Source organism: Columba livia, chromosome 1 (assembly GCF_036013475.1).
Source record: "Columba livia isolate bColLiv1 breed racing homer chromosome 1, bColLiv1.pat.W.v2, whole genome shotgun sequence".
In the NCBI taxonomy this organism is placed as follows: Eukaryota; Metazoa; Chordata; class Aves; order Columbiformes; family Columbidae; genus Columba; species Columba livia.
This window is the reverse complement of record NC_088602.1, coordinates 137,104,102-137,130,997: the sequence shown is the minus strand read 5'-3', so window position 1 is coordinate 137,130,997 and position 26,896 is coordinate 137,104,102. Positions and strand designations below refer to the sequence as shown.

Below are 26,896 nucleotides of genomic sequence, written 5' to 3'. Positions count from 1 at the left end.
TACTTGCAATAGTACCAGGCCGAACAAAATTAATCTGGAATAAAGAGGCTGCTGGCCTCCTGCCAGCAAATGTCCACACTCTGAAAAGTGTTAATGCATTTAGCTGACTGTTTGGATAACTAGTGACTGACTCCTAGTGATCAGAAAGGCCCTATGGCACCACGGTGTGCCTCAGTCGCAGTGCTGAGGGCCCAGCATGGGGACAGCATGCAGCACATGCTCCAGCAGAAATCCCTGAACCAGTGGTCATGGCTCTGCTCACTGTGTGACTGCTGCACGCAGCGTGGCCAGAACCGAGGCAGTGACAGGTCTCGTCACCTGGAATGACTTCCCCACTGACTGGTAAGAACTGGGGGTTGTTAGCTTCTCTGGGAGATGGTGAACCTCGTACTTAAGGCATTGAAGGTGACGTGGGGTTGAGGCTGAGGGGCTGAAGCTAGATTGTAATGCAAAGCCTTGAATGTGTCTATTTTGGACCTTAGGTAACTCAATCTGTGGCCCTGTTCTTAACAGAAGGTTAGAGCAGGCAACCTCCTGAGGGCCTTTCCAAACTGGACTTTACTGAAAGAAAATGACAGAATTATAGAAAATTTGCCTTAACTCTGGATATGGATAACTATGCAGTCTTACCTATGTCAGAAGAGTAAGTGAGAAGGTGATGCTGCCTTGTGAGCCCTGATGGTCTCTGATGAACAGTGCCAAGATGCCATGCTCTGAAGATCCTGTTACGGATCATCTTACTGCTGCTCAGTTCTGCAAAGCCACAAAGTTGTCTTGGCACTGTTTAGCGAGGGCCACCCTTAAGGATTTCGTACTTTTAGTTCAGTGCTGGCCATGAGGGACTTGGAGTGGCTCCTGCAGGTCCTCTGCAGCATCCTGGCTGGTGTTCCAGCAAAACGCTTCATTAGTCTGGCATCTCTGCTTTGCTGAGCTTCATGACCCAAGTGACAATCCTCCTGTAAGGTGGAGAGCTGTGACAGAAGGTCTCTGCTTGGAACTGCATTCAGTGCAGTGTGGTTCAGGCACGCCAGGTTTTTTGAAGTAGGGATGCCAGTCAGTTACACAATTCCTGATTATATTTCTATTATTCTGTTTCCTGTGCCGAGAGGCTTTATGATTTCAGATTTATGCTCTGAACACGCTGCTTTTGAAAGAATTAAAACCTGTCTTTTAGTTCTGGTTTGGCACTGACTCACTTGTCCCCAGCCATGTGCTTTAATGCTAGTGAAGAGAGGGAATGTTGCTTTGAAGTAAAATTTTTACAGGACGCTTGAAACCTACCTGTTGAGTCCAAGAGCAGAAACAAGCCTCTCCACAGCCATAATAATGTACTGTATCACCTGTCCTGAGGGGAAAGTGGCTGCTTCATCATTTTTTTTCCCAAACCCGGTTAATGGAGCAGGTGGTGCTGTTCTCCTGAGGTGCCCCGAGGAAGGGAGGCCGGCGGGGCGTCCCCGCCACGTCCCGTGCCTGAGCCCTCTCACGGCGAAACACCCACCGCCCCAAGCCAGCCACCTCACGCCCCTCACTCGCTCGCCCACTCTCCCTGCTCCCGCCCCGCGGCGGTTGGAGCGCCCAACGGAAGGCGCTGACGCAGCAGAGCCGCCCGTCTCCACGGCAACCGGGAGGCGGGGGCAGGCTCGCCCCCTCTCGCCACGCCGGCGACCGTAGGCCGCGCCCCGCCCCACCGCGGGCGTGCGCGCTGCGCGACCGCCTCCCGGGCGGGGCGGAGCGTCCCGAGGCGGCGTGGGGCGTCCCGGCGGTGCGAGTGGCCGGTAGCGGCGGCAGCTCCCGTTCGCAGCTCTCCCGCCTCGCCCCCGCTTGCCGCCCGGCGCCATGTGCGAGCCCAGCAAGCAGGACATTGCCGCCATCTTCAAGCGCCTCCGCTCCGTCCCCACCAACAAGGTAAGGGCGCCGGGCCGGGCTGGGGGGAGTCGACGGCTGCGCCCCGCCGTTGTGACACGTCGCACTGCCGGCGCGGCAGGGAGGGGGAGTGCCCGCGGCCCGGCACGCCCCGCCGATCGCCCCGGCCCGGCTGCTCGCTGCCGGGGGGCCTGTGAGAGGAGGGAAGGGCCGGGCAGCTCCCCGCCCGCGGCCGGCCCGCAAGTGGGGGCAGGTTTGCCGGCCTGTGGGGCGACCCGCAGGCGGTGTTCCGCCGGGCGTTCTGCCTTCAGCCTTTCCTTAGGGAAGCGCCGCTCCTCTCGGGTACCTGGTATCAGGATTGCTAGAAGGAGGGACAGCTCAGCTAAAAATAAAAAGCAGGTTCCCAAACAGTAACAACCTAGAGTGTTGAAAATGGTTTATTTTTTTTCTTTCTCCGTTTTTTTTTTCTTTAAAGAAGCAAAGCCTGTTGTGGCACAGCTGCTTCTGTGGTGATAAAAGTTCGATCTTTTCTTATCACGTTGGAGCTCGTCCAGTGGCGACTTTAGTTTCTCAATGTTGTAAAGCCCTGTTGTTTTTATTTAGTGTTCATAACCTGTGAAGGTGGGTGGTGGCTAGGTGGGAACTGGCACAGGTGCCCCTCAGACTGCGAGGTGACATGGCAGAAGTGTTGGGTGGCGGAACTACCTTCAGAAGATACCTGCTTCTGTGCTGCTGTTTAGTGCCACCTATTCCATTGTATTGGTATTATGATATGGACTGTGAACATGTCTGAAAAATACACTAGGAAATTTTGAATTAGTGGAATGAAGAAACACCTTGGTTTTGTGTTCTGGGATATGAATCTGGAGGTCTGTCTTTGGTCCAGAACTGACTTCCACACTTTGCTCCATACAGTCTTAATTATTTGTATTTGGACCCATGTCTGGTTTCTCAGAAAGTGTACCTCAAATGTGAATGCTCGCCAACAAGTTTCTAATGCAAACATTACTAAAACTTGCCTTTGCAATGAGGTGAAAAGTTCATCAAGGAAAGGTCCTAATCCCAACAGGGAGAGTCAGAGAGAAGTTTTTTTTACAGGCTCCTGAAATACACCGGCACTGTGTCTAGGAGATTGAGTAATTCTTTAATGCTGTTGTGATGCTTTGTCTCTACTGGGATCATGAGAGAATCAGAAGGTACTGCCCATGGCTGGTGAGGACAGAAAACCTGAGGATGGAGTGCCTCGAACAGTTCCGAACTTGTCGTTACTGTACTAGCCTTATTAAGGTGGTTGAGGTGCATCTGGTAGCTCAGGCATGTCTGTCTCTCCTTGCAGTCATGTCAGGTGCTACACAGAAATTCAGAGCTAATGTTGGCAAAGAAATATTGGCACAGTGTGTGCTGCCATTCAGACTAGGTCAGTTTGAAAAAAAGTAGCTCAGGTGCAGAAAAGTCACGTTAACACTGCAATGACACCCAGACTTGTTGGCCTGTAAAGACAGGCAGGAGAGAGTGGGAAACATCAACATCTTATATCTCCCAACTCTCCAGTGCCTGTGTATTTGACCAGTCTTCTTAAGTAAAAGTCGTTGCTGCCATCAGTTTATCCTCTCGTGTTTGATTACATCTTGTTTTGTTTCCTTTCTCTTGGGTTCTTCATATGCGGTCTGCCCCTTTTATTTGTAGGGTGGTTCTGCTTGGAAACGAAGACTTGGGAAAGTGCAAATGTGGGAAGAATTCTGTGTTAAAAGCTTAGTAATATGCTGTAAGTGCGTTATGTATGGTTTGGGAAGAACTGGTGTCTCTTCTGTGCAGCATCTGGGCTTACTGAGTGCCTACTATAGGCAGGCATGCACATTTACACCATGCTAGGTGCTTTGCAGTAGTTCTGAGTGCACATGAGCTTAGTAAAATAATGCTTGTTTAAATGTGCGGTTTGATTTGTGGATTAGAGTGTGTTGAAACTGATATTTGAATAATTGTCATGACATTTACGTATCTACAATTTGATCTTAGTTTACTTTACTTTATTTAGCATGAGAAATGGCTTTTTTTGAGTTCTTGGAGTGTGTCTTTGGGTATTACATAATATAAAGCTGCCTGATAACACTTAGCAGACATGCTACAATTATTAAATAGGATGTATTTTGTACAATGTTCATAGTCTTTAAGCTACCTGGTGTTGTTAACTTGTGTGTTTGTAAAGCTCACCTTTAAAAGTGAAAACTTGTACCCTGAGGCTGTGCTGGATAGACTTTTTTTTTAACTTGGCATATATATTTCTTTGACACTGATAGTTTTTTATTCTCTTATCTCTGTTTTTTTTCTTTTCTTTTCTTTTGTTGATTATGTTATCCATGTCTCTGCTTGGAGACCTAGATCAAAGATCTGAACCACCTGAAAACTAAGTATGTGTGTTGTGGTGGTGGTTTATCAGCTGTTCAGTTCCCTCCCTTGTATTGGCGTTGCAGGTCATGTGGCTGTGACATGAGTTGGACCTACCTTTGCTCTGAGTCAAAGCTGGCTTCCAGTAGGATCAACAAATGTGATTGTTATTGCTGATAGGGGTCATGGTGGCTGGTCTCTAAGGGAGTAGCTGCTTGGATTTAGATCACTGACCAAGTGTAAAACTTGCCTCCTGGGTTTCAGCTGGTTTAGTGTTGGTGCAGCTGTATGTAGGCTTGCCACGGTAGGAATGACAAGAACAAGGGGATGAGGAACTGCCCTGTGGTGGTGGCCCCATTACATGGAAGGTTGGAAGTGTCTGTAACCGTGACCTCAGGGGTAGGTCAGCTTGCTGAACCTGCACACCTCTTCTCTAGTGCAACAACTAACATAATTTCCATATCCAATAAAAATATTGTGTATGTATTTATTAACATAGGTTTCTTGTGCAAGGTGGGTGTTGTATGCTTTACTGAGTGCTTGCTGTGGATTATACCCACATCTTTGTGTTTGTTCTGATACAAACAGGACTTCTGCTATTTTTTTAATTTTTTTTTTGAAAGTAACTGTTACTGAAATGAGGCTGTCCTGAAATGCTTTAGCATAAAATAAGGAAAAATAATGCAATAGCTTAAGCATATCCTTGAATTTGATTTTTTTATAATTATTTAGATATTTTAGCAGGATTAGTGTAAATATTAATGAAACATGCTTCTGTTTCTGTTGCATAATGTGATAGAAATGGCAGTTCTTACACTACTTTCACAAGAAAATTAGATGTTCCTACTTGCATTGTAATCCTGAAAGCTACACTTTTAATGCAGATGAATAGTTTTTACAAGTGTCTGGTAAATAGCTGGTAGAGAGTCCTGCATGAGTGAAGATGTTGAGCTGTACTGCTTTGTGGCAGCTAGCTTCCAAGGTGATGCAACTGCCTTTTAAGATGTTGAAATTACGAAGTGCTTATAATTGTACCGGGGAGGAGAATCTTTAGGAATGTTTATAAATTAACCTTTCCAAACATGGGATTTTTGTTTTAACCACCTACTGATAGTAGAGATTCTTGTTTCCCATTTGTACTCCAGAGAAGTTGCACAAGACTTACATCTGTAAGTCTGCTTTGCTCTTCTGTGTTAGGAGCAAGACCAGGGCTGTTCTGTTAGCTTTGGTTTCAATCAGAATCTTTTCCTGTTTTGTTGTCCTCATCCTCCTTTTGGCCCTGTAAGGAAAATAGCCAATTTAAAATGAAGATGAGACTCATGTTGTTTTTTTAAGGAGCGACTTCAAAGACTGGAGAGAATTGGGAAAAATATAATTGTGCTGACTACTAAGGCTGTGTGTTTTCTTAGAATATGGCATCCGTGAAGACTAATTTCCCTAACTCCCTGTATATAGTTCTTCCATCTGTGCTTGTTTCAGGGACTTTCTCTAACCCTCTCCTTTTGTTGCTCATCCTCTGTAGCTTTGATCTTATTTCTTCTTTCTGCTAGATGCCAGTGAATGACCCCATTTCCACATACACTAGTGGGATGCATAAATGACAACATTAATAAATGTTAAGTCTCTGTTGACAGAGAAAAAGAGGATTCGCGCATGCAGAAACTGTGACCTCCATGATTTCTGTTTGTGTTACTGCTCATTAGCCTAATTGAAGCTCAGACATAAAATGTTCATGTTTTGGAAGAGCTAATGCTGGTGAACTTTGCTTGTGCCTGATAAATTCGGACTGTACAAGCTAAACCAGACCCACACTAAAACAAGGAGTTTAGTTCCTGGGAGTGTACTTTAAATTAATTTGGGTGAATGACAGGAGAGCTGAGTTGAGTGTGAACTCAGGTCTTGTTTGACTGTACAAAAAGTAGAGACAAAAATCTCTACTTAGTTGTATGAACGGAGTTTCGAGCAAGGGGACTTCTTAACTTTTCACTTTTCCAGCCTGATGAGGAGGTGCTGGAAGCATTGTGCCCTGTGTGTAGGGTATACCATGTGTCCCCAGCTGATTGGGAAGAAACTTGTTTTTATTCTTTCTGCATATAGCTAGAACTTCACTCACTATCTGAGGATGCATTACATTTCTAGGAGCATGTTAACGGATAAAATTGCAGATTAGAACTTCATCAGTTTGTGTGTAAAAGCTTGTTTCTCCGTGGAATTATTTCTTAACAGATGCCTCTTACTGTACCTATAGATGGGTGCTTTTACTGTAGAAGTACTTCTTTGAAGCCTTTATAAATACCACTGAAAAAACATTTTTCAGATAATAAAGTGCAAGAATACAAGAATAGACGTGTGCACATGGCATGAACTAGGATAAGTGTTCCTTGCATTTGAAAATTGATTTGTATCAGTTAATTTTTTGTTCTTGCTTTCCTGGACTAAAGAAGTACAAAATTTAGAATAACTGAGACAGGACTTGGAAGTTGTGATCTGCAGACCTGCAGGGTATATGGGATGTAGACACAGATACCTCATGTGTTTTTGGCTGAATGTTAGGAGTCTAATGAGGTGGCAGAGGATAAGAAGTTCTTGGTTTTGTCTATGCAGTAATTATAGGCATATTTGTTTATTTACCCATGTTATGGACAATTAAAAGTTTGATACAGCAATACATGTGAGCTACATCATACAAATAGTCATGTCTGGCAGAGAGTGCTAGGCTGGGCAATACACAGCATGGAGGCTTTATTCACACAGCTGCATTTCAGAGATTTACTCTCAGGGCCAAGCATTCTATATAGGAAAGTACATAAAGATCTCATTACTAGTGCCGATAACTGCAGTCACAAGTACGTTCTGAGGAAAGAGTAGGCTCTGGTACGTCATGAAGAGAGCCTGCCCTTGGGAAGACGTTTCTTGAACACTTTCATGTTTCAGTAGTGCTCCATGTTCTGTGTTAAATATGGGTTTGAACTAGACCGATGTGGGTTCTCTGTTCCTTGGCTTCTCAGCCTGTGGTCCGTGTGTACACAGGTTATAGACAGAAACTGAGAAGGCACGTAGTCCTGTCTAGTTAGGGCAAAGACACACAAGCATGGGCAGATTGTGTAGCTCCTCTTTATATTTATAAAATTAGGATAATGTGAAGTTATCAGGTCAGCAGATGCACTAGGGATGAGTTAAGTAAGTTTGATCACTGCAAGGGTGTTAACATGACCTGTAACACAACTTAGAAGATGTGGTTATGCTCAAGTCCTGTTACTGATCTTTATTTTCTTTAAGGTATGTTTTGACTGTGGAGCGAAGAACCCTAGCTGGGCAAGCATAACATATGGAGTTTTTCTCTGTATTGATTGTTCAGGGACCCATCGATCTCTTGGTGTTCATTTGAGTTTTATTCGGTAAGTAGTTCGTATGTTTTTATAATAAAATTGTATCTTTTAATGTTTTTGTGTGTTTGTCCAGATATCTGCTTAGAGAGGAAAAACCATTATTCTCTCAGCTACTGATTCAGACCTGTTTAATGCTTGTATTGGCTCTGATGTGGCTGATAGCTGCTTGGGAACTAGGTAAATAAGAAGGGTTCAGTAGAATTTGTTCCAGGCACCTGTTCCCATCACCTGCTTCTTCTGTTTCTGGTGCACATTTGTTGGCAGATTTGTTTCTACATAGAACATGATGAAAATAAAGAACAGAGTAAGCATGCTAAAGTGTTTTATCACTTTTCCAAATAGAGACTGAGGCAAATATTACTTTATTATCTTCAACAGTGTTACAGTGTTTTTCTCATAAAGATAATCTGACCCCCTGCAAGCCAGTTTGGACAGCTAAATAGCATTTTGCCAGCTTTGCTTCCCAAAGTAGTTCTTTATGGTGTCACCTAAGGGTTAGTACTGGAGCAGTGTAAAGAGCCACCTACTGCTTTTGGCAGCTGTTTAACTCAAACAGTTGATGCTATAGATCTGCACCCTGAGCTTGTCGCATTTAGGTGAGTATCGCAGCTGATGGCCTCTGGGCCTTTTTGGTCTGATAAATAGTTACATGTTTGAAATGTAAGGTTCTGCTTGAAGCAAGTGAGAACAATGCATGCACGAATGGATTGCAAATAAAAGCAACTGTTTTTTGTCAACTCAAATTTTTCTTCAGTTGCCTTTTCACTGTATACAAGAGTATCACAAGAGGCTTCTCAAGAATCCGTTCCTAATGATCACAGTATTAATTCTCCTCATACTCATTGAGCTTTTGTTGTGGTATGACATCCGGATGGTCACTTTGTCCATCGCATCTGATTGTCATTTGCTGTTGATGGAGTTCAAATGCGATTCCTGAAAATGTGTCAAATTGGTGCTTTTTAAAAGGGAAAACCTGTCAGCCAGAAGGTGCATTTTTTTTCAAGCTTTTACAGTTTGAAAAACTGTGGCAGTTCTACTTGGCCTTATTAATTTGCTTTGCATGTTGCGTATTGTTGCAGATTTTTTTTTCTATAGGTACACGTTTTTCACTTTACAAAAAAAGGGTGGGAGAGAAGCATTTTACGAAACAAAAAGGGAAGAGACATTTTAAATAGCATTGGATATAACTTTAAAAATGTTTCCTTCTGTTTAGATCGACAGAACTGGATTCCAATTGGTCTTGGTTTCAGCTGAGATGCATGCAAGTTGGAGGAAATGCAAATGCTGTATGTACTCCTGAGTATTTGCTTTACACATTGAAGCTTGGAAGGCTTGGAAGCTGTTGTCTGTCCTTCTTGGCTCACGTCTTGGGGATATTTTTATTTCTCCACTCCATTTCTCTTTTTATTTTTCTCTTGTTTTTAAGAATTCCTTTGAATGCTGATTGCATCCTCCATGCTTCTTGCAACCTTTCCGTCTTGGTGTTATCTGCAAATTTTTTTCTTACAAGTCAGTAACAAAAATCACTGAAAGGGCCAGGTCAGGTTCCTTGTCAATAAATGTCTAATTTAACAGGGAAACATTGCCAGGTGCTGAAAAATAGCTTTCCAACAGCTTGTAAACTTAGTTAATGGGCATTTTCCTGTGACTGTGTTTCCTCACATGGTTTATGACAATATCCTGCCAAAAATCATGTCACTGTCAAAAGTGACACTGAAGTCAAGATCTGACTTCCAGCTCAGGTACAACTGAGGTCAAGGTAAGACGTGCTACACTGTCAGAGAGGAAATAGCAGTGTTTTGGTTGGGGCCGATTCAAATTGGCTGTTACTTTCAACTTGATTTTTTTATGTACTTAAAAATAAGTTTCTTACACGATGTTTTTTTTAAATTGGAGTTATGTTGACAGCTGTATAGTTGTCAATCTCCTTTTTAAAACAGGATTATTTCTTTTGTCAGCTTTTTTAGAATCTTGCCTGTTGGCCCTTGTTTTTTTGAAGATTGACCACCAGTAACAGAGGTTGCTTCCCTAAGTTGACCCACCCAGTGTGGAAACATGCAACTTCCCTAAGCAATTTCTACTTTTCTTGTAAATCCCTGAATGCTTACCCCTTATCTTTCTTCATTTGTGCTTTGTCCTTAATATTGTTTCTTTAAGAAACTTCACCCAAACTTTCTTTCCGTAGGCGCTTTCTTCACAATTTTCTTAACAATCTGTTTCCTTAAGTCTAACACTTAATATTCTGATGTTTTTTCCTTTTTTAGGAACTATTTCCATACAAAAATTATTAATTCGGTATCATTATTGTTTATCTTCCACTTCTACATTTTCCAATCAAACATTTTTCTTTGAATTTAGCATTCGGCAGGTGTCGAGGGTTTAGATTGCGGGATGACAATAAAACCCTGGCAGATGTATTGTTAACTTCCTCTCCCCCTGCCTTCCCCCTTTTGCCCCTCCCTCTCCCCCCTTCCCACTCAGGACAGGCGATCGGGAGGGAAAGAAGGACAGAGAGAAGAGAGTTGGAAAAATAAAAAATGTTTTACTAATGCTACTAATAAGAATAGAGAAAATAATACAAAATATGCAAAACCAATCTTGAAAGTCCCAGCAACTGCAGAGCCGGCACCCAAAGTCCTGGACTGGACTCTCAGCCAACCAGAGCTGGATTCAGTCTGTCACTAGGCCCCAGTTCACAGGGAAGACTAGCAAGGTCCTCTCCTAATGTCGGCCATAAGCAAAAGGGATGAAGAAGGGCAAAGGAGGACGAGATCCTCGTGATCTCCCACTTTTATATGAAGTATTGACTTGAATGGAATGTTATACTCTGTTGGTCAGTTTCTCGGTCACCACTTTCTCATTGCCCTTATCACGAGATGTCCATCCATGCTTATCAATAAGTTTGCATTCCATTGCTATGTTTACCAAAACATGTGTCTGGTTCTCCAGGAAAATGCAGCTAATATGAAGGCTTTAGCTGACAGGCAAATTCACTAAAAGAGAAACTTGTTTTTTAACAAAACCAGGACAGCAGGTCACTGTCTCTGGCTTGCAGATCTGAGCAGGTGCATGGTGTCTTCTCCCTCTTTTTCTGTCTTTTTTTTTTTTTTTTCTGACTTTATTTTTTTGCCTGTCCTTTCTAAGTTAAACCTTTCTGTGTTAATACTACTGTTATAGGAATTTACTCATTGAATTTTGGTTATGCCACTTAGTACATAAAAATCACAATTTTGATTGATCACAATAGGGAGATTTTGCATGAGAAATATTTTCCTTTTAACCAAAGGTTTAAAAACTTTTGTTAAACTATATAAAACTTTGCTATACAAAGGTTTAAGGAAGATGGAAAGAAGAGATGTCAAAATTTGAAAAGTTCTTCAGTTAATCTTAGAAAGCATATTACCAGAAGAATAACAGTAGGCCTTTATAATTTAATTTTATGAGTTTTTGTCTTTCTGCTTGGATATCACTTTTTCCTGTCATACATTGTACCAAGAGGTGTAATATACCCACAGCCAGCCCTCAAATACCTCAAATTCACAATGACCCATTTTGGATTACCTAGAAAGATACCTGAAACTTAAAAGACCATTTTAGCAAACTGTCTGAAGATTTTTAAAAGTAAAATTAACACTTTCTTTTAATTGCATTTTAAAAAAATTCCCTTTTTATTCCAATTAAATGCCACATCCTGTTTTTACTAACTACTGTTTAGAAGCGCTATCAGATTAATATTAATCTTTTGTGTTCTATAATTACTTGATGATTCTGAATCTTGGATAACAGCTGTCCTGAGCTTTGTAGTTATGTATCAGATTGCTAGAAAATCTGAACTGTCCTTACTTCCTTTTTTTTTTCAGAATAAATCACAATGGTGACTGCAATTAGGGTTTACAAAAAAAAGCTCTGAATACGAGGTTAATGGGTGTATATATTTAAATGCAAAACCACACCTTTTTGGTATCTGTGATGTTTACAGCTGTTTCTGTTGTAATCGCAGAAGTTGACTTTCGTTATCTCTCTCCTACATTGTTGTTGCTTAATTTTTATACGAAACCTGGCACTTACATACTGGATTTATGCTTTGCAATTGCAGCATATGAGGTCATAACCTTAGGTTATCCAGATGTGCTGATCCTGTCAGAAACTTGTTTATTATGTTTTAGGGAATACACTGACGTGTTCCTCCATGCAAGAATGTATGTTATGATTTGCTAGTCAGTTCTAGGTAATAAGAAAACAATTGGGGTTTTTTTCTATCTTTCAAACAACTTGTGGAACTTTGATATAAATGTATTGATTTGCTTTTGGTTGAAAATCTAAATCAGAAGAAAATTTTTCTTTTATATATTTATATTTTTATATAAATACCCAATAATGTAAATACATATGGGTACATATATATGCATACACACACTTTTCTTTTGAAGGAAGACTATTTTGATACAGTCATTTGGATGCTATTGAAGATACATTTTTCTCTCTAGCCTGCTAGAGATGAAGCCAAGAATTTCAGGAATGTCCTCTGAAGCACAGGTACTGGCAATCAATTTTGCCTCTTCCTTTCTGCACTTAATTTCAGGACTAGGTTTCTTTGTATATGATGGCAAGCTTGCATTTGTACATGCTTTTAAAACATCTCACTAATGTATTTGTTTTTTCTGTGGTTTTATTTATACATAAAGAGGTTGCCAGTATGGAGTTTTCTTTTTGTTTGGAGTTCTATGTAGCCTCCGTAATTTAAAATATTAGATTTAGGTAGAGGAGCAGAGTATTTTGCTGCATTGCAATATATTTTTATGTTTAATGTAATTAGTTTTTAAACCTGTTTCTCATAGCATTTTCTGTGTTCTACTTCGTAGTCTGCTTTTTTCCATCAACATGGGTGCACAACAAATGATACCAATGCAAAGTACAACAGTCGGGCCGCTCAGCTTTACAAGGAGAAGATTAAATCTCTTGCAACACAGGCAACAAGGAAGCACGGTACTGATGTGAGTAGCGTATGCCCTGTGTCTTTATGATTTCTGAAGAACATTATGTTCTTTCCTCATAGAACGGGGTGTCAAACTCATGTTCGCTGGGGGCCGCATCAGCCTCGCGGTTGCCTTCAAAAAGCCGAATGTAATTTTAGGACTGTATAAATGTAGGAGTAGTTACATTTGGCCCTTTGAAGGCAACCGTGAGGCTGATGCGGCCCCCGGCGAACATGAGTTTGACACCCCGTCCTAGAGTAATTTTAAGTTTCTAATCAGTAGTGCAAGACATTATCTGTCTTTAGGAGGTACTGATACACATTGCAGTGAATGTGCCAGCTGGGGAGTAAACCGTAGCTTAACTTTTTTGTTGGGAAAAAATTTTGAGATAGAGCTTGACTGGGTATTTCAGGACCATTTCTGTGTTATTCAAAACAATCACTCTAACATTTTCAGTAACTTGTAGGAGTTCTAGGCAGAAACTTCAACTATTCTTCAAAATGGAAACTTCTTTGTTTGCAGGTGTGCTCCAAAATTATATTTGTGGTATTGCACAACAAAAATGTCAGCACTTCTTGGTGAACGATATAGTGTTTTTATTTTTGCTTATCTGAATTATTATTGAGAAGTACAGCATTTAAAAACGTAGAAGTGCTAATAGAATTAGCTACAAAATATTTGCGATTTAAGTGGAATTTGATTTAAACAGGCAAATGTGTGTATTTGCTTTTTTCACTACAAAAATAATAATTGAAAAATTAGCAAGTTATATATATCCAGATCTTGCTATTCTGAAACTGTTCACGCATGCTGTCAAAACATTGTTAGGTTGTTGACAGGAAGAAGTTATTAGCAGAGTATGCAGAATTAGTTTGCTGAGGTGTTAAATAAGTTTGACAGCAGTTCTTTTCTGCATATACAGAAAGCGTGTGTTGATTGTTTAATTCAGCTTGTTAAAGTCGGTGACTGATTCATTTGACGTTGATCAGATGAGTGGGAATTAAAGAAAAAGCATGAAAGGTTGTTTGGTGGGGTTTTCTAATCTATGCATCAAATAGTGTGAAATTGAATGGATTATAATAATTCTGTATTATTAATGTTATAGACAATATAGATCACTAACTTCAGAGAATTTCTTTTGACTTAACAGCTTTCAATGTAAAACATGTTCAAGTAAATACAATTTAAATTTAAGTTGATGTTAGGTTCCCCAAATGACACTTTGAAGAATTGTCATTATCTTGCTTCAATTACAGATTCCATCCAGTTGTTTAATATTAATTATATATGTATACCTAAATTCCTGAAGTAAGTTATTCAGATAATTAGATTTAGTGCCAACCAGCCCCTCCTCATCTCATTAAAAAAAAATTATTCTCTACCTTAGTGATAGAGTTGATCGGTGAATGATGAGGTAAGCTTGTTGCACATTCAGTAACCTTTTTTGACAGAAGTAATTATTTTTGCTTGTGTATCTTTTGCACATAGTAGAAAGAACCATGAGAAATTATTTGCCTATGAGTAGCCTTGGAGAGCAGATCACAAGTTACAGTCTCATCCTTCACGATGCTCAGCATGACCTGTTGCACCACGGGCCCTCCAGCCCACCCTGAGATCAGGCATTGCTCAAAGCTCTCGGCATTTGCAAAACCAAGCTTTAACTGTAGCAAAGCTTTGGGAACTTTGAGACTAGGTGGGAAAATCCATCAGAGTATCAGACCACACTGATAAAATTCTGAAAACTATTTCCAGTGACTGCTAGTTTTGTTCCCCTCCCCTCATATATATATTATTTCTAATTTTATTTTTGCTTTGGACAAAATAAGAATATTTGAAAGAAAATACATTATATGAGAATAAACCTTATTATAATATTAATATATTATATTATATGAAAAAACCTTATTATAGAGCTCTAGTGGTACTAAATATTGACAGTATTACTGCAGCAGAGCTTATACTGAGCATTTTTTTAGGAAGGAAATGGATAATGTGAGGGAACACATCAAAGATGTATAAAATAAAAAAGGAATGTCATATGTTGAAGCTTGAATAAATTTGTAAGTAAAGATTATGTACGAGGATAAAAAAATCAATAAATTTTTAACCTGAAAAAAGAAGTAGTTTTAATATTGGCACATTTGAAAAAAATATATTCATGCAATTGTCCTGTAAAATTCTCTCTTTTAATTCTAGCTGTGGACAGATGGATGTGGAATGCCACCTTCGTCACCTCAAACCAAAGAGGAAGACTTTTTTGCATCCCATGTTTCTCCCAAGGTATAGATTACCCATATTTAATTCTTGTTAGCTTTCTAAACACTTAGGTTAACTGTGTGCTCTGTGGCGAAGATTAAACCCTGAAAGAAAACCTTGTAAAGGGTTGGTCAGGAAGTTGACATTTATCTGCTTTGCCTTCTGTGGGTCTCAAAATTCTTCCTGGATGTGAACCACTTTCTAAGGTGATAATTTAGAATGACCCAAATAGTAGCTAAATGTGGAATGAAGCTCTATTTTTTGTAGGCATGCAATTCCACTCGGATTTGTTCCTTGCTTGGGAGTGCTCTGATTTAAATATACTATGTAATAGCTTTGGGTTTTCATCAGTAAAGTTTAAGAGTTCTTAAAACATTTGCTAAGCATAAGGTTTTTTTCTTCCTCCAAAATTCTTACATCCTCTATGAAAATGTTAAAGTAACTTTCTGAAGGCTTTTGCTGCTGTTGGTTTTTGTTTATTTGATCCTGCTTCCTTAAGGTGGTAGCTACTGTATTTATTTCAGAGACTTTCTTGAGTCTGTTATTTGAAAAATACCAGTGGAAACAACTTCAGCAATTGTGATCTTAAACTTAGAGCAATTACGTTATTACTACACCTAGTATTTATAAATATTGCAACAATATTAAGTGTTCTAGTATAATTGCTTTCTGGTGCAGTTGCAGTATCTGAACCTCTAAAACACAAGTATAATCATAAGGCATGCTTTGAAATAGAGAAGAATTCAAAGAGCTTGGGGTATATCCGATTAGCCCTTGTTGTGAAAACTTTTCACCAGTTCATATGCATGTTTGTTCCTATGTCATGATGTTGTGGTTGTGCCATGTGCATTAAGCAGCAAGTCATAAAAACTTTTGCAAGTTGCTCGTATCTGTACCTGGGTAAAGAACATAGTAAAAATGACGTGTCTTTTTAGTGACTTTCTAGTGTATATGCCATGCTTAAGGAGGAAAAAATACGTAATTTAAATGATTTTTTTTCCTTTTGGTTATTTGTGAAATTTAAAAATTTAACTTTTTAGTTGTATTTGTGAGGTTTCAGAAATGGTGTGTTTTAAAGGGAAATTCAACCTTTTTGCTATTTATTTATTTTATTTTATTTTAGGAACTTCTACTGAAGCCAGCATTTGAATGTCTTATAGAAATAAATTTCAACGTTTTTGAAACAGCTAAAGATATTTACATTTTATGGACTGTGAAGGTTTCTGTATTATTCAGAAATGCTCATTGCAAAGGCCAGAAAAATCAGTTGTTGTGAATTCTAGTCTAGTGTCTTCGCCAGAAGATCATCTGCCCTGATAGTAGAAAAATAAGTTGAGTATTTCTGTTTGCAAAAGGCAGCTTGGAAGAATGCTTGCAGTTGAATGGGGAAAACATAAACTGAGGCAAGCTAAACAGAAAGAAGTTTAAGCAGCAAACTGTTGTAAATATTTTTGTGGTTGAGGACAAGAAGTAGGAACATGATACAAACCCTCTTAAGAGAACGTGTGCATAAGATAAAGTAAATTTTCACAGGAAACTTTTTGGGTAGCTGCAAAGGCAGGAGGTTATAGACTGTGTTATGTACCTCAGGGCAAGAGATTATTTGGATATGGATTTTTAAGAGATGTGGCAGGAAGTTTTGAGATTGAAGTTTTAGGGAAGAAGCAGCATGAACTGGCAGTGGCACAGCACTGGTGGGAAAGATAATACTAAGTCGATATTGTTGAGACCAGGTCACCAAGCATATTAATTTTTGGATGGTAAACATATTTAAATTCCTGAGAGGGAAATACAGGTACTTCGGACTGGTTTGAAGTCAGCTCACTTTTAGTGAAGGTAAGCATTCTTTGTAACATTAGTTAAGCTGCCCTTCTGAGAACAGGGTTTAAACCTAGAAGCTGTGATCATAAGAATCCAATATTAACTCATCAGTGGTGCTTAAGGCAGTCTTTGAGCTCAGTGCTCATATTTATTTGTTGTACACTACTTTGTGCACACTTTTAATTTTGTGATTTTTTTCAAGGCAAAGAATACAGAGTGGGTGTTATCAGAGCCAGAGCCAATTTCTCTACAGCAGAAAACTTCAGAAAATATGCCAGAATGCTATGAAGGTACGACATTCTTTGTCAAAAATAAGCTGCATTTTTCTTGTCATCTCTTTGTTTAGGCTCTTTTTACCCTACGTTAGTAGTCAAATAACTGAATCATGATCATAGCACAAGAACTTTGAAGGGGAAGGACTTTTTAGAAAGGTTATGATAGAATGTGTGGGGCTGCATGGCATGTTCCTTTAATAACATTTAATAGAAATCCAAATGAATATTTGATTCTAAAGACTTCAGATGAATTTTTGGGTGTTTGCTGCTCTTTTAGTAACTGGTAAAGGTGTGTTACAAATAACACATTTTGCTGTATGTATCAGCCAGTACCCTGAGTAGGGTAAGTTGCATTTTGGTATATTTAGCATTCCTAAAGAGTCTTCTGTTATTCTTACCCTTGTTATTCATTATGTTTTAGGACCAGAACAAGGACCAAGTGTTGATTGCCTTAGTACATCACCAAAAGCTGCATTAGGTAATGAATGAAAGCAGAAGAAAATAGCAGTCAGTATAGTATACTTAAATATTCATTTGTACAGAGAATGTATAACTGAGAAGAGATGTGGAATGCTTACTCTTAATATCAGTGTGCATGAATAAGTTGAAATATCAGAATTCATATTACCACTTCTTCTGTTAAACAGTGTACTCCATCTAAGAAATTCATTTTAGTCCATGTTGTTCTGATTTTATCTATCTTACCTTAGCCAACCTGATGAATTTAAGTGCCACAGGAATCACACCTAATAAAGGTCACTGTTAACGTTTTACATCTGTTAGGCTGCTTTAAGTTCTGCATGTAAAGCACACAGGTGGAATAGAGCATTGTACTGTGATTAATGGCCAGCTGTCTTGTACTAATAGGTCAGTCTTTCTATCTAGATACAGTTTTTGCTCTCTTTTTAGAAAACTGAACATAAGAATTAAGACTAGAAAAATCTTGTATTTGTAGTACAGTATCTTCAATGTCCAGAGTCTTAATTTACTTAACACTGCAGAGTGTTTTACTATAAGTAAATAAAAGTTGAGGAAAATAGAATAAAATAGATCAGGAACTTATCATTTTGAGGGTCATCCTGTAGGAGCAGGTTTCTGAGAATGGAGACTATTGATTTTCAGCAGCACAGGAGTAGTAAAGAAGTGGTGTCTGGGACTAACTCAGTACTTCAGGAAAGTGTGGTCTTCACTGTTTTTATATTCACTTAGTTGGGGTTTAGAATTTTTTCTTTTTTTGGAGCTGGAGACTAGGAAGAATAGTTAACTGCATACACTTCCTGGTTTTATCATTTGTGTCTTTTTACATACATTCTCATAAAACATAAATTCTTTCTTGTTTGTTTTGGACATCACAAGTTCTATCTTATGTGAAGAATCTCTGTTCTATGTATGCCTGTTTCCAGCTAAATTTTGTCTCAAACCTTTTTTTTTCTGTATTTACAAGCATCCAGTAGGAGTTGTTGACATTTGATTGTGGAAGATTTACCCTGGCTCAGGGGAGCTGTCAAGAGAGCACAATATAGCACCTGGCAGAATGTAATGAGTCTTATTAGGGTCTCATTAAAAGTATCAAGATTAGGGGTTGTGTCAGACTTCATGCAGAACAATGTACATTCATTTTGATGTTTCAAGATTTAATACAAAGCATTAAGGCTGGAACTTCAAACTTTATGTATAGAGCTAGAATCTCCATACTTAGACAACAGAATAAAGCTCTTCAGTCTAGTAAGTATCTTGTGATGTCTGATAACACTTGTGATTTTTTAAAGTGATAATACAGATATGTTTCATCTGTATCATTGGTGGGTTTAAACATAGCCAATACCTTTCTATCCAGGAAACAATTAATCTTGGAAATCTAATGGGATCAGGTGGATCTCTAGCCTGATTCAGAATAGCAAGTCCTGCGTTCTTGTTCTGTTTACTAGCAGGTATCCACAACTGAAAACTGAGCTGTAATTTCGTTTCGTTGTGCATTTGCAAGAGATACCATATCCTCAATCAGAGGCGGTTTCCTGTATCTTCTTGGAGATATTCACAGCTCCATTCCCTGTAACTCAGTTTAGTATTTCACTCTCTTAGTGTAGTAGCTTTAATACGTCAAAGCATTAAAATAAATTCCAAAAACTATTTTGAGGCTGCTATTGTGGTAGTTATCTCTGCAGCTCTGAAATTAATGAAATTGTATGTCAAGTAACGTACCTTTAATTCTTGCAGAGAACACCACCTTCATAAAAAAGAAGCCAAATCAAGCTAAGAAGGGGGTAAGTGTATATATACATATTTTTATCTGTACTATAGATTTCTGGAAATACCTACATTGCAATATGGAAATGCATCATGTAAGTTAGCACTAAACAGTGCTTATATGGGTAACAATTTATGAAATTAAAATGGAATTGAAAACTGTTTCTATATCAAAACAGCCAACAGTCTGATTGAAAATGGATTCTTGTTAAGATTAATTTGTCTAACAGGTCACTGCTTTTGCATAGTAGAGTGCTTCAGATCTGTGGGTTGTTTTCTGAAATCAGGTAAGTTCTAAGGCTGTTTCACATGTGTGTAGCTCACCGAACCGTCTAGAGTTGCACATGCATATCTGAGTGTCATTTTCTTTTTTGCTGTCTGGGCCTGAACAGCAGGTGATGCCTTTAAAAATATGAGTAAAATAAAAATGTCAAAGCATATATTGATGTCAAGGTCTGTATCCCACTTCAGTTCTTTTCCCAACTATTGTCCCTGCAACTCCACTGATGCCCTGTAACCTTTATTCTCACTTGCTGATACTGGGTTGCAGGGCTTATTCAGACTTTCACCATAGTTAGTTGGCAGTGAGATCTTTTTGTAGCAAATCCTGGAAACAGAGGGAGTTCCAATAACACTTCTGAGTCACTAAGTATGTATGTGTGGCATAATCTGACAATACAAGGGGAGTTTGAGATATGTATTTCTGGAGAAGTCCTCATCTCATACCACACAGCAGTATGGTATTTGGTTGCATTTATAGTTAAGTTGCAGCTGCATTCAGTTGAAGGTAGTTTCAACATGGTTTACAGACTTGTTTCTGGATGGGGTCGTAGCATTTTCTTAGGCATCTGGCTTCTGTAAAGAAGGCACGAGGAGAGTTGAGTATCTCAACGCGATAGTTCAAGGAACCTGAAAACTGAGTAAGACAGCTTAAGTTAAGTTAGCTAGGAAAAAAAACACATTTTGAATGTATGGCACTTGAGGCCCAAGAAAATAGCCCTAATATTAGACTATCAGGGTGACAATATGTTACAGGGAATCACTTCTTTTAACTCTGTGCTGTTTTCTGGCAAAAGATTTCGAAGATTTGTTGGAGCAGATTAATTTAGATTGAAACCTATTATTTTAGCTCCCGCTAGAGGGCCCTAATATGCAAGAGGAGTTTCTTGTTCTAAGTGGTATGTGCAGGTATGTTCCCTTACATTAAGAAGAATATAACTGGGTTCACAAGTGCACTTATAGTTGGTGAACTGTAGTGTTAGAGCCTAATGCTGTATGTACATAGAGCAGAGCTTTTATGTGAAGACTTTAAAGCATTAAAAGGTTAAGATAAATGTATTGTGAAAATTAATACAGCTGCAGTGTTGCGGTTGGGGAATTAAACACATAGGAGACTGAGAAGAGTAGTTTGATTGCTGCACCGCTATCTGAATCAGCGTCATTGTATCTCTTAGTATTTGTAATATAAAGTGGTTTTTAAATATTTGATAATCAAAATGAAAGAGTATGTATTCCTGTATTGAAGTAATATGAGCTTGGAATAGAATTATTTTAAAAGAATGAGTGCAAAACTGGAACCTCTCAGCTGATGTGTTTATCTAAAATAAGTTTACAATGCTTTATCACATGTGAATGCTAATCATGCATACACATATGTAGAAAACGTATATATTGCTCTTCTACCATAAGTCAGTAAATACTTGTGTTACCTGTGTACATGTTAATTAAAAATATGAATAAATACTTAAGATAACACTCTAGCACTGGCCAGGGAGAACGAATTCAAGAATCTTTGCTACTTCTGAATGTAAATTGTGAATTAAGTGGATGAGCACCAAGTGGTTCCATTGCAACAAATTTTATTATGTTATTCCTATGCAACAAAATAATTGTGAAGAAACTCAAGTTGTGCTGTATATTATATTTATTTGACGTGCTGACCTCGGAACAATTTAAACTATAATAGTTCCATTGCCCTGTGGTACTTGACTGCAGAGCCAACTAAATTTGGAAGAGTTAGTAGAAGAAGCACGTGGAGAGTCAAAACATGAAAAAATATAATCTCTGCTCTGAACTTGCATTGCTGTTTGCATGTGCTCCTGAGCAGAGTATAGGGATTGCCATTCCTTTCAAAGTTGACTGTTAAGTCAGTTGAGGTGATTGTCTCAGTTATAATGTTGGGGCTTTTGTTTTTTGTTTTTCAATAAATCAAGCTCGGTGCCAAAAAAGGTGGTTTGGGGGCACAAAAAGTGAGCAGCCAAAGCTTTAATGAGATTGAAAAACAAGCACAAGCTGTAGATAAAATGAAGGAACAAGAGGATCTTCATGGCAGTAAGAAAACTGAGAAAGAAGAACCACTGTGAGTATGAATTGTATATACAATGGTAAAACATGAAGCCTAATTTCATGCTAATGAAGTAACTGTCAACATTTTAAATGCTACCACAGGTTGGCTCATGCAAATAAAACTTCAGTTCTTGCTTTAAAGAAATTCCAAAATGTGGATGAAGTGAGCCAAACAGTAATTCCCCCATTGCCCTTTTTTTGCTGTTAAGTATGTGTTCCTACAGTTGATAATTTACTGTAGAAATAGCCCAATGCTATATTTAAAAACAACCTTAGTGTTAGTTAACACAGAAAATAAGGAGAGATTCTACTGATAGGTATGAATAAAATGTGAAATAAATCTAAATTATGTTAAATTTAAGTATTACCTCTGAAGAATCTAGCCTCTTGAATTTCCTTTACCCCATATTAGTTACCTAGTTTATTTTGGTTTGGTGTAGTGAACTGAATAGTGTTTAAAACAGTTTTTCTAAGAGCAAAGGGAACATACAAATACTCAGCTTTATTTGTACTCATTGGGTAAGGGTTTCCATGCTGAAGGCAGGGGTAGTTAAGGTATGGCTAGAATTGCCTCCTAAAATTTCAGCTATTTTATATTGGAACTGCCTGTATTTTCACTAAAACCCTTTGAATATTTTTGTCTGAGGCCTCAAATCTCTTAGTCCATCTTAATTAAGAAACACTAAGCCCTGAAGCTCAGAGGGTGCTGTTCCTAGTTCCTTCCACTACATTCCTTTTCTACATGTTTTCTGATAGCTGTCATCAAAATTAGACTATTAGACTATTGAAGAGTTGGTTATTGTACACTTTTACTGTTGTAAAGCTTAACATGCTAATATGCATAATTTTTATAACCTATTGAGAATTTTTCTGGATTATTACATTGTTACAGGATTTCACAGAGGTCATACTACCAAGCTCTTTGGCTTATTATCTCCTCCCTACTCGTTTTGTTCACTTTTATGTAACCTCTGCAGAAATAGATGTTTTGTGTGCATCAAAAATAGTAATCACAAGGGGATAATTCATTTTTCTGAAGTATTTTTACTGCGAAGTCCTGCTTCCCAGTGATTGCCAAAAACTACCAGTAGAGTGACCCAGAGGAACAGACTACTAAATAACAAGAAAAAGCAATTGTTCATTGTTATTCTTTAATGATAGTATCTTCAATGATATAATTCAGATTGGAAGAAACTGTAATGATTCAGTTTTTGTATCAGAAATGTATCAACCTATATAGATTCAAGGCAACCTTTAGTATAAATTCATTGTAACCTTTCAGCAGTGGCTAGAACCTTCTAAAAATCGCTGCAAACATGAGAGGTGAACATTCACTTCAGCTTATGGATCCAATCCCAGTAGAGGTGAGATAGCTATTTCCCTTACGATTAGCTTTTTAGATTTTTAACTGTAGATGGCAGCATATACCCAAATCAAATAAGGGCGAATACTTTTAAAATTGCATTTGCTTCCAACTAATTTGTCTGGTGGTTTTAATTTTAAAAGCTTGAGTCATGAGCTTTAGTAAATTGATTCAATATGGCTTTGTTATGTGACAGGACTGGAAGCGATGCTTTTATGGTCTAGTACTCAGAAGGAGAAAGAGTCCTGAGGCTTGAAACTTAAAATGTGATTTTTATAATTGGTACACAGTTTCTTTGTTTTATGCTGGGCACTGATAGGAGAATAGATAACTGGAGTTCCTTTTTTTAAAAAAAAACAGTATCCCTATTTGTTTTAGTCAACAGCAAATAAGATCTTTGATGTTTGTAAAACAGATTTCATAAGATTGGCTGCTAATCTTTCTAATTAAAATGCTGGACAGATTTTATCAGTAGCAGTCTTAAGTTGAATTTTGGAGAACATTTTCAATTTTCTGTGTAACCATTGATCCTGAATGTCAAGAATTGATTTAAAACATCCCTGATCATACTCTGTGCTTTGAAGATATATTTTTCTGATTTTATTGGGTTCGGAAGCCATTCCACAGATGCATTCTGGTTTGTACCTGACTTTTATTGTTACGAGCATCTGAACATAAGACGTAGTGATTTTTTTTTTAGTTCTGGCTCCAGGTCCTCTGAAAGCCTCAATCAAAGGATGCCTAATCACCAAACTGAGATGGCTCTCCTCCTTTTTGAAATGCCTCATCAGTGGAGGAGTGATGTCCCGTTCCTTATAGCAGGCTGGTACCACCATCCCTTGTCTGTGAAGGAAGGAGACCAGATGTTGTGCCCTTTTCATTCCAGCACTTGCAGGCACACAGCTCGTGTCTTGCTGGAGATGCACTAAGCAGCAGGGTGTGAACTTTGGTAGAGACATGTTGTACTCTTGGTTAAAGTTAAGTATGCACAGGACCAGAAAAAATCAAGCTAGGAAGAACTTGTTTCAGTAATCAAATAGTTAGGAGAGACACTGGAAGAAAATACTCCTTGGTCAAAAACTTGCTTTCTTTTCATTCCTGCTTCTGCACAAAATGCATGGAAAGTTATGAGGGTTTTCAGACTTGAGCACTTCCTTTCTATTTGCAGCAGGATGTCTACCAGCAGCATCCTAAATCCCATTAAACTTTCTTCTGATAGGGTTCATTTATACTTTGGGTACTTTATGAATTAAAATATTGCTGCATTGCTCATTAAAATTACTATTTACAGCCATTTTAACCTAACAAATTAAATGTAAGCAGTGTTTCTACAGTTCTGTAATCAAGAGTAAAACCCTCTGTCTGTGCTACGTTGGTATTACTGCAAAATAGTTTTGAGGTATAGGAATGCTCATGGCATCTCAGAAAGACAGCTTAGTATATCTGAACTGGGAGGATGTTTTCGATGACAAAATATGTTGCCAGCTGTGCAGAAAATAAGTTTTGGGTGCTTCAAAGTATCCATAATACAGAATATATTCAATTTTTGGACAGGGAAAGGCAGCAGCAATAAAGATGTGTGGCCTACCTCTGGCACTTGCTTTGAGTGTGTGTATAGCAGCTGGTAAATCCACTAGGAGCATGAAGGGAGTGAAGGGCAGGAGATGTACCAGGGCCAAGCTGCCCATGAGGGGAAAACATCACTAGTGTTATATCACAAATTCCACAGTACTGTAGTATTGTGAGAGTTGGATAATTTTGACAACTATTTGGTATTAGATAGACCAGGGATGTCAAACTCGGCCTCATGGTTGCTTTCAAAAGGCTGAATGTAATTTAGGACTGTATAAATGTAACTACTCCTGACATAGAATAAAGACCATGGAAAAGAGACTTTTTCAGGTTCAGTTAATGGTGGTGCAAAACCGTGTCCTGAACTTTAGAAGTAACATGCTTCACATTCATTTTGAAAAAGACTGTTCAGACAGTCTTCTTACTGGCCTTCTCCCATCCTTGTGGTTGGAATTTAATCCAATTAGTACTGAATATTTCAGTAAGCACAGAATATACGCAATACGCTACACAATACTATGCTATTGTTAATTTTATACCGGTATTGTTGGGTTGGATGTTCAGTGTAGCATTTTACAGTTATATGTTAACCGTATGTTTTGTTGTAGCGTATCATCCTTACGGCTGGCCTACAGAGATCTTGATATTAAAACAAAAGAAGAAAAGTTAAATCTATCTGGTAAGAAGAAAAGTGAATTGGAGAGACTTGGCATGGGTCTTGGCAGCAACAGAAGGTATGTGAAATTCTGTGAGCTGTATTTAAAATACTCCATGGTTTTATGCAGTTATCCTTTGTTTTAAGTAGGAAATGAAAAAATATACTTAAGTGTGTTATGTAAACTTAAACAGTATCATCGAATAATCTAGTATTTGTCAGGGGCAAGATTGCTTCTGATGGATTTTAGTTCTAACCTGCCAGACAGTTGTTAACTTAAATTGTAGGATGTCTGTTGGGTGTTTGCCTCCATTAGCTGACTGTGAAGAAGGCAGTTAGGTATGTCAACCTAAGTATAGTCTGTCTTTTACAAGCCAAAACTAAAAAAGTCACATTGCTGTGTTTTCCAGCTGCTGGAATGGTCTGTGTGTTCAGAAGTTCTGTCACTACTTCAGAGAACTACAGCTGAGTTTTTCATTCCTACTTTTTCCTTAGAAGTTTCCATAGCCTAGGCTTTATCAGCAAGTTTCAGAAACTAGAGTTGGTCTTTCATTTATTGGTTCTTTAGGCTATGAGCTTTGTCATCTCTTTACATGCATATTTACTTCCTGTCCCCAGTGGTGTTTCTCACTCAGTCATCTCAGACATGCAAACAATAGAGCAAGAAACACCTACAATTGCAAAGCCAAAGAAGAAATACACCGATGATGCAGAAGACTCATATTTCTCTTCTAGTTCAAGGTAATGTATAAGCTTTTTATTTTGAGAGAGTGTAGAAATATCTGCAAGTCACGTGTTCAAATATACACAATACATTTGAAACTTAGAAGACAATTGGACTTGTCTATACACATAGTGTATTGTCAGGCATCATTGAAAATAGTGAAATAGTTGACCTTACCTTGATGACAGAGGTATTTCTAAAGAAAAGGAGTTACTTTTTCTGAGAAGGAAGTCAGAATTATGCGTTCACAGGTTTCGTCTTGTTCAAGTTCAAGTCTCTACTTGCACAGATAGCTGCCAGGTAAGCTTTTGTTTGCTGTATACTAAATCCAGTGATTTATTTTTTTTTTTGGTCAGAATGACTTGTGTTCTGTGTTTGCTTTTGGTTGGTTGGTTTGGTGTGGTGGTTTGTTTGCTTGGCTGTTTTGTTTTGTTTTGTTTTCTCCCCATGTTCTGGTACTGTCTTCAGATTTCACTTTAAGTAAGTATGGAAGTCTGATCCTAGATATACTATAGTTGCATCAGTCTTTTAACTGCATGTATACAAAATGCAAAAACATAAATCTTTTTGAAGTATTTTGTGTTGGATGTATTGTGTAGATGTTTGCAGTCTTATTTGACAGACTTTAATGTATTTGAACATAAAATGTAAGTAAAGAATAATTGATGGATTTTTTGATCAGAGAATGAATGCAATGCAAATTATAAAATACTGCTGTTGGAAGGGAGAGGAAAATTAATGAGTCCTACGGGCACTAACTACAATGAAACAGCTGTTTCTGGACTGACAGGTAGAAACAGGTGTTGCTTTTATAAACTGCCTTTCTTGGATTGGTGCCACAGAAACAGGAAAAATTGTACCTAATTACTTGTAGACAAGCAAATAAAAACACAAAGGTTTTGTGTCATTACTTTGTAATGTAATTACTAGTGGCAGAAATGCAAGTGTGGTACCAAGTAAACTAGCAGCAGCAGTCTTGTAAAATAAAATGTATCATTTCAGTGCTTCCCTATTTGTTCTTTGG

The 26,896-nt window shown here is 38.4% G+C and overlaps 1 protein-coding gene across 1 annotated transcript in view; it reads left to right on the top strand.

Annotated features, from left to right (window-relative positions):
* The first annotated feature begins 1,659 nt into the window (after positions 1-1,659).
* Positions 1,660-26,896, top strand: part of ARFGAP3 (ADP ribosylation factor GTPase activating protein 3) — a 35,346-nt gene continuing 10,109 nt past the window's right edge. The window contains exons 1-11 of the mRNA XM_065050098.1: positions 1,660-1,905; positions 7,528-7,646; positions 8,851-8,923; positions 12,500-12,631; positions 14,810-14,893; positions 16,893-16,980; positions 17,387-17,443; positions 19,183-19,229; positions 21,426-21,571; positions 25,102-25,227; positions 25,767-25,889. Of these exons, the coding sequence (XP_064906170.1) occupies positions 1,837-1,905; positions 7,528-7,646; positions 8,851-8,923; positions 12,500-12,631; positions 14,810-14,893; positions 16,893-16,980; positions 17,387-17,443; positions 19,183-19,229; positions 21,426-21,571; positions 25,102-25,227; positions 25,767-25,889 (1,064 nt within the window). The 5' untranslated portion in view covers positions 1,660-1,836. The remainder of the gene's footprint in view (positions 1,906-7,527; positions 7,647-8,850; positions 8,924-12,499; positions 12,632-14,809; positions 14,894-16,892; positions 16,981-17,386; positions 17,444-19,182; positions 19,230-21,425; positions 21,572-25,101; positions 25,228-25,766; positions 25,890-26,896) is intronic.